This window comes from Octopus bimaculoides, chromosome 25, assembly GCF_046866305.1.
Source record: "Octopus bimaculoides isolate indiv1 chromosome 25, ASM4686630v1, whole genome shotgun sequence".
Lineage (NCBI taxonomy): Eukaryota > Metazoa > Mollusca > Cephalopoda > Octopoda > Octopodidae > Octopus > Octopus bimaculoides.
The window spans coordinates 13,518,691-13,526,190 of record NC_142952.1 but is presented as its reverse complement, the minus strand read 5'-3'; the positions used below and the strand labels follow the sequence as shown (position 1 = coordinate 13,526,190).

General features: G+C 33.5%; 1 protein-coding gene across 1 annotated transcript in view; it reads left to right on the top strand.

Annotated features, from left to right (window-relative positions):
- The first annotated feature begins 1,460 nt into the window (after positions 1-1,460).
- The window catches only part of LOC106875466 (uncharacterized), a 103,611-nt gene continuing 97,571 nt past the window's right edge, over positions 1,461-7,500 (top strand). Inside the window, exons 1-2 of the mRNA XM_089341608.1 lie at positions 1,461-1,646; positions 2,854-2,936. Of these exons, the coding sequence (XP_089197734.1) occupies positions 1,461-1,646; positions 2,854-2,936 (269 nt within the window). The remainder of the gene's footprint in view (positions 1,647-2,853; positions 2,937-7,500) is intronic.

Here is a 7,500-nt window from a genome sequence, read left to right as displayed (position 1 = left end):
CCTGCAACCATGTGGTTGGGAAGCAAGTTTCTTACCACACAGCCATGCCTGCATATATATATATATATATATATACACACACACATACACATATATCCACAGTGATGCTCCAGCATGAATGCAGTCACATGGCTGAAACGAATAGAAGAATATATATACACATATATATTTGTGTGTATGTATGTGTGTATATATATATATATATATATATATATATATATATATAAAAATGTATGTGCATGTGTCATTGTCTTGGCATAAGCATGGTAGTTGTGAATGAATCTTACTGTCACATAGTGTCATTCATTTCCTGTGTTCTGCAAACACATTCCTGGTCATGAGGAAATATGTTGCTTGGTGACAAGTTGATACAGGAAGGACATCTGGATATAGAAAATCTGCCTCAAATAAATTTCATCTCACCCATGCTAGCATTATAAAGTAGACGTAAAATGATGACTGATATGTTTGTGTGTACTATCTGCTGTCTTAAATAATGGTTTTCTTTCTGATTAGAATTTTAGTGTGTATGTATCAAGCACATGGCATGAGTGAGTATTCAGAAGGTATTAAATAAATTGTCCAAGGGCATTTTCCCTAAGAGACCCTCACTATTCAATGGTGCATCCTTAGATTTAGAAATACAGTTTTCTTGAAGTCTGACTAACATGCCCATCCCCAAAGGGATGTGCTGGACAGCACTGCCCCCTCACTATTCAGTGGTGCCCCCTCAGATTTAGAGAATACAGTTTGCAAAAATCTTCCTTCAATACAAATTAGTTTCCACACAGAATATTCTGAAGTACCCCCAGGTACCAAAGTCTGGCAATGGCCTGCACACACACACACATGCATGTCTATGTATGTATGTGTGCAGGAAGTGGGATACTGAGGGAGTCTAAGATACATTACGTGAAATGCTACAGGCTGTTGATGAAGAAGGTATGTGCTCCTTCTAGTGTTTTTTGCAATCAGATATGTCAAACTAAAGCAATAGCTGACCTATTTGGATATGGTCTGTGTCCTTCAACATTCCATGAAAGGATGATGCTCAGGAGTGGAAACACAACTGGAAAGTCACCCTCTTCTGCCATGCCAACAAGATCCTGCTCTGCTTCATTTTGCAACCAAGTCAAACTATTTAGATAAACTGCAATACCAAAGAAGCTGGATTTTGAAAGGGGTGAGGAGTGCACAATTAGTTAGCGAATCTCTGTTGGTATCAACATTGTGCCAATCAACACTGAATTGATTTGTAGCCTGAATATGTTAATGACACCACCTACTTGTGAAAAGTGAAGGGTTCTTTTGCTCTGTGTAAATTACTCCAGTGAAACAGCCAGTCTATGCGTGAACATTACTAGCCAAGATGACTAAGGTAATAGTAATGGGGTCTAATGAGCACACTGTGGTTTTGAGTCAATGGCTAGGTAATTGAGCTGGTTGAAAAACTCAAATAAATGGTGTCTCTGTCACAGCAACAAAGAAATCTGTCACAGGCTGGGTGTGGACTGCTCAGTGATGAGCAACCTGATCTAAGTGTAGAAAGATCACAGTGTGTCCCACAGTATGAAGTTGTGGCTGGTGAAATCACTGGTCTTCTCAGTAGCTCCGTGTGGCTAAATGTTGAGCAACAGCTGCAATTTGTATTATTGATGCTGCATCTGTAAATTCTGCATACACCATGCAAGACTAGTGCATGTGTTCTAGACCATGTGGACTAGTGGTTCTTAGCTGGGGTCCATATGACCCTTGGAGGTTCATATAAGATTGGTTGGTGGGGGACACATAAGGAAAATAGTAAATAGGGTCCACAGTATTATTCTAAGGGTCCATGAAAAAAATTTTGCTTTAGATGTATTTATTGTAAGAAACAGGTTGCTTCTTCAAATGTTTTACATAGTTCAATGTACACAAATGAATGTGATGAACAAAATAGGAATTTTTAAAGAAGTATCTATGAAATTAAAATTTTAAAACATAGAATGGTTATAGGGGTCCACCAGTACAAAATAGTAACCAAAGGGGTCCATAGATACAAAATGGTTGAGAACCACTGATGTAGATAATTGTCCTAGTTGGCTAAACACTGAGCAAATGGAAACTGACATACATTAGCCATATTTGCAGCCAGCTAATTTGAGAGTCTTAAGTGACTCATTATGCTTGGTACTACTCTGGACAAGCATTATTAGCCTGAGAAATCAATATTCTTAAGAACTTGGGGAATTATTTTGGCAGTATTTGCTGCTTCTCTTGACATATGAATGGTGTGCAGATTATGAGATCATTTGAATTTACCAAACCACTTGCTAATAGCTGTGAATATGATAGGTTTCTTTCATTTTTCCTTCTACTTTTCTTCATAAGATATTGGTTGACCTTGGGCTGTAGTGAAATGCCTAGTGTTATTCCATAACGTGTGTTTAAAAAATTGAACCTTGAAAGCGCTTACACACAATACAAACTTCATTCCATCTGGGCTTTGTCATTGTTTTTCTAAGATTTTCTTAAAAGTTAGTATATCTTTATATAAATATATATTGTGAAACTGAAAGACATTGGAAATTATGATTGCCTAATATTAAAATCATAATCATTTACAGTTATACATTGAATTTCATGAGTTATCATTTTTGCAATGAGTTGAAAAATCATTAATGTTTTTCCATTGAAATATCAATATTAATAGTTTTAGCCTAGGTCGGCATTGCCTACCTTAACACACATCCTTGGTGTGTGTGAGTATGTGTATGTATATGTGTATACCTGTGTATGTGTTCGGAGTAAATATTTATATATATTCATTCATTCAATCAATCATTAACTTTTACACCTCTTTTTCCATGCTAGTATGGGTTTGACAAATATGTTATTGAAGACATTATTGTACCACTGGATGCTATTCCTATTGCTAACCCTTCACTGATTTTCAAGTAAGGTATCTCTTATTCCACACAAAGGCACAGTGCCAGTGGATAATTTATTGAGAGGAAATTACAACATTGTTTGTAGCTCAGCTATTTTCAGATGAGCACAAATGTAAACAAATGCTTGTATGCAGGCACATGTAGCTGTAAGATTAGGAGGTCCAGGCATAGCTGTATGGTTACCAATGTGCTTTTCCTAACTATGTGATTTCAGAGTCAGTCCTACAACATACTGAATCTTTGGCAGGTGTTTTCTACAATGATCCAGAGCTGACCAAAGACTTGTGACTGGATCTGGTAGATGGAGAATGAAACCTGTTAACATGTCTGTGTTTGGAATTGTCTCTGCACAGGGACCACCTGGATTCCTGCCTTTGCAGGAATTAATCTTTTCTCTTTGTTCTTTTGTACCATATGGGCTCAACTCACTACCTCTCTTCATCTGACACCAACCCCACACAGATTCCCACATACCTCCCACATTCAATTGCCCCATCCTCCACCTACACACCTGCATACTGCTTACCTTAGTACTCTCACCACAAACACACCACTATACAAACACCCATGCACACTGTTCAACTTATTACCAACTTCACACACCATTACACACACACACACACACACACACTCACAAACCCCTTCCCATTACACACATTAGCACCAATCACTTCTCAGCACCCACACCACACACCACTATCTACACACCCATACACAATCTTCAATAGTGTCATCACACATACTACTATATGAGCAGCCACACACACACTCTTTAACTCAGAAAGTGCTTACAATATGAAAATTTCATTCCAAAATGTTTGTGTCATTCTGTTTTATTAAGAATATTTTTTAAATAAGTAATAACTTTTAAGAAAATTTTTTGCTAAATACTGTGACTGTATCAAGTATCTTTTGCAAAAACTTTTATTCATATATATATATATATAACTGTCTAACAATGCTAGACAAATATTCTGAGAGTAAAACTGTAGAATACATTAAATATAGTGTCGTGAGTGCATGTGATGTTTATCCCAGATCAGCTTTGATTGAGTAGAATTATTACCAAAAGTATTCCTGCTGTGATCATCCAGTATATTTAGAATTATGTTACACAATACATTCTTCATTTTTTTTGAGATAGTAGAGTGTGAGGTGAGGAAATTTGTCTGGTATTTCTAGTAGGGCAAGAATCCGGTGTCCCTGTAAATGGCCCCTTTTGATTCACTTAGGTTTAAGGATGTATTTGATTTCATGTCAGTCAACGAAGTACTAATAAATGTGCTGGCATAGCTGTGTGGTTGAGTTCACTTCTCAACACTATGATTTCAGGTTCAGTTCTACTATGCAGCACTTTGGGCCTTTCACTACAGCCCAAGGCCAACCAATATTTCTGCACAGGGGCCACCTGGGCTCCTGCCTTTGCCGTGAACAGGAATGAATCTTCTCTCTTTGTTCCTTTGTACCATATGGACTCAACTCACTACCTCTCTTCATCTGGCACCAACCCCACCTGGAACTCATTACTCACTTCACACGCCATTACACCCACACATCCAACACGCATAAACACACACAACATGCATAGATGAAGATAACTTTCGCCTACAAACATACACTATTCACATGCACACTTTGGTCATACACACACACACATACTACCTGAGCAAGCACACATCAGCTGCTACACACAATACACACACACTCACTCGCTCCCATTCATACATACTCACACACACCATTCTCTCAAACGCACACATTTGTGTACCTTAGTTCATTGGGGTCACCATTACTGTTATTATTATTATATTATCTCTCTCTTTCATTCAGCCTCTTTTTTTCCAGTCATCTCGCCATGTTGGACCGTTGAACTCTACATATTTTTTCTCTTTCTGTTTTTTTTCATTCTCTCCATTTTTTCCTTGTAATCCTTTCTGCTGAAGGGCATAGGCTTGGAATATAAAAGACTTTTCCATTTCTTCCAAGCGTTAAATTAATACACCTGTTTGTTATTCCTAAACCTGTCTTTGTCTTTTTGTTTTCTGTAAATTTGAACTATATATACATATATATGCACACACATGATTCTACTTAGCGATATTGGTACCCATAACCAGTTGTTAGAATTCAGTATACTTATATTTTATATTATATGTGTATCTTAATGTGCCCAACTATATATATATATTTAAATGCTTTCTGCAATAAAGAAACACTTTCTTTCAAATGCCTCTGAAGAAACTATAAGATACTGCACTGACACTCTGGGTGCCCAGTTTCTTAGAGCAGAAACAACTGTAAGCCAATGAAAGTGATGATGTAACACCTGTTCTTTTGTCATTCATTCATTAATTAATATATGGATAGGTGCAAGCATGGCTGTGTGGTTGCAAAGCATGTTTCCAAACCATGAAGTTTTGGGTTTAGTCTTTATGCATGACATATTAAGCAAGTGTCTTCTATAGCCCTGAGTTGACCAGAGCCTTGTGAATGTATTTTGTAAATGGAAACTGGAAGCCTGTTGTGTGAGTATTGGTGTGCATGTATCTTTGTCCTGACATCATGTGTTGCTTGCAAAGAAGAAACATTGTCATGCAAGCGATGTTGTTTGTTTCCAGTCTTCCATGGAGAAACATGTCTGGCCGTAGGAAATTATCTGGTTTAGAAACAGGTGAAGGTTGTTGACAGGAAGGGCATCCAGCTGTAGAAAGCCTGCCTCTGCACAATCCATCTGACTTATGCAGCCATGGAAAAGTGGACATGAAATGATGATTTTGATGTGTGTGAGTATGTATGTTTGTTTACATCTATCTGCACTTATTCAAAAGACACAACATTCATGTGGTATTCTTTCTCTTGTCAATGAATTACCTGTTTGCTTTGTGCCTTTGACCTCTTACTTGAAAAACAGGTAATGTTAGTGTCAGGATGGACATCCTGCTGTAAAACAGTGTTCACTAATATATTCATCTAACTCATGCTAGTATGGAAAAAAGGACATAAAACTTGAAGAACTACATTATACGTGCGCATGCATGTACACACACACACGCACACACACAGAGCAATCTCTTTCATTTTCTACTTATCAAATGGCATTGGTCAGCCTAAGGCTTATAATAGAAAAAACACTTCCACAAGGTTTCTTGCATTAGGCCTGCCCCCCACCACCAACCATGTGGTTGCAAAGCAAACTTCTTTACAACACATAAGCTATGCCTGCCCCTATATATATATATATATATATATATATATATATATATATATATATGTTAATTCTCTAAATGAAGTATTAACAGTAACTGCACGATAAAGTGTAGTATATTGCCACTTAAGTGTGGTTGACCCCTAGGGGTGGATGTTACTGTTGCTTTTAGCCCCGATGTCCTCCTGGGGCTAAAAGCAACAGTAACATCCACCCCTAGGGGTCAGCCACACTTAAGTGGCAATATACTACACTTTATATATATATATATATATATATATATATATATACATATCAATATATTATAAATTAACTACCAACAATAATTGGTAAGCTAACTAAAAAAATCATCACCAAAATAGCAGAAAAAAACGACAGTGAAGGTATGCAGACTCTTCAAGAATCGATCCTTTTGGTCATATTAATAATAATAAAGGAGTTACGACGCAAAAACGTATATATTCAAATGAACATATTTATCTTCTTCAATATATATTTCAGTATAAAGAATTCATTAAGAGACTTAATAAATCAAAATTTCTTGGAATAAATATAACATCAGAAAAAATACATTCGGTTTAAAAACACAAACCGTTCATGGCGAAAAAATTTCATTTGCGTTGTAACTCCTTTATTATTATTAATATATATATATATACATACATATATATATATATATATATATATATATATATATATATATATATATATATATATATATATATATATATATATATATACATATATATATATATACATATATATATATATACATATATATATATATATATATATATATATATATACTATATATATATATATATATATACATATATATATATATATATATATATATATAATATATATATATATACAATATATATATAATATATATATATATATATATATATATATATTATATATATATATATATATATATATATATATATATATATATCATATATATATATATAATATATATATATATATATATATATATATATATATGTATATATATATATATATATATACTATATATATATATATATATATATATATATATATATATATATATATATATAATATATATATATATATATATATATATATATCATACTATATATATATATATATATATATATATATACTATACTATATATATATATATATATATATATATACTATAGTATATATATATATATATATATACTATATATATATATATATATATATATATATATATATATATATACATACTATATATATATATATATATATATACATATATATATATATATATATATATATATATATATATATATATATATATATATATATATATATTATATATATATATATATATAT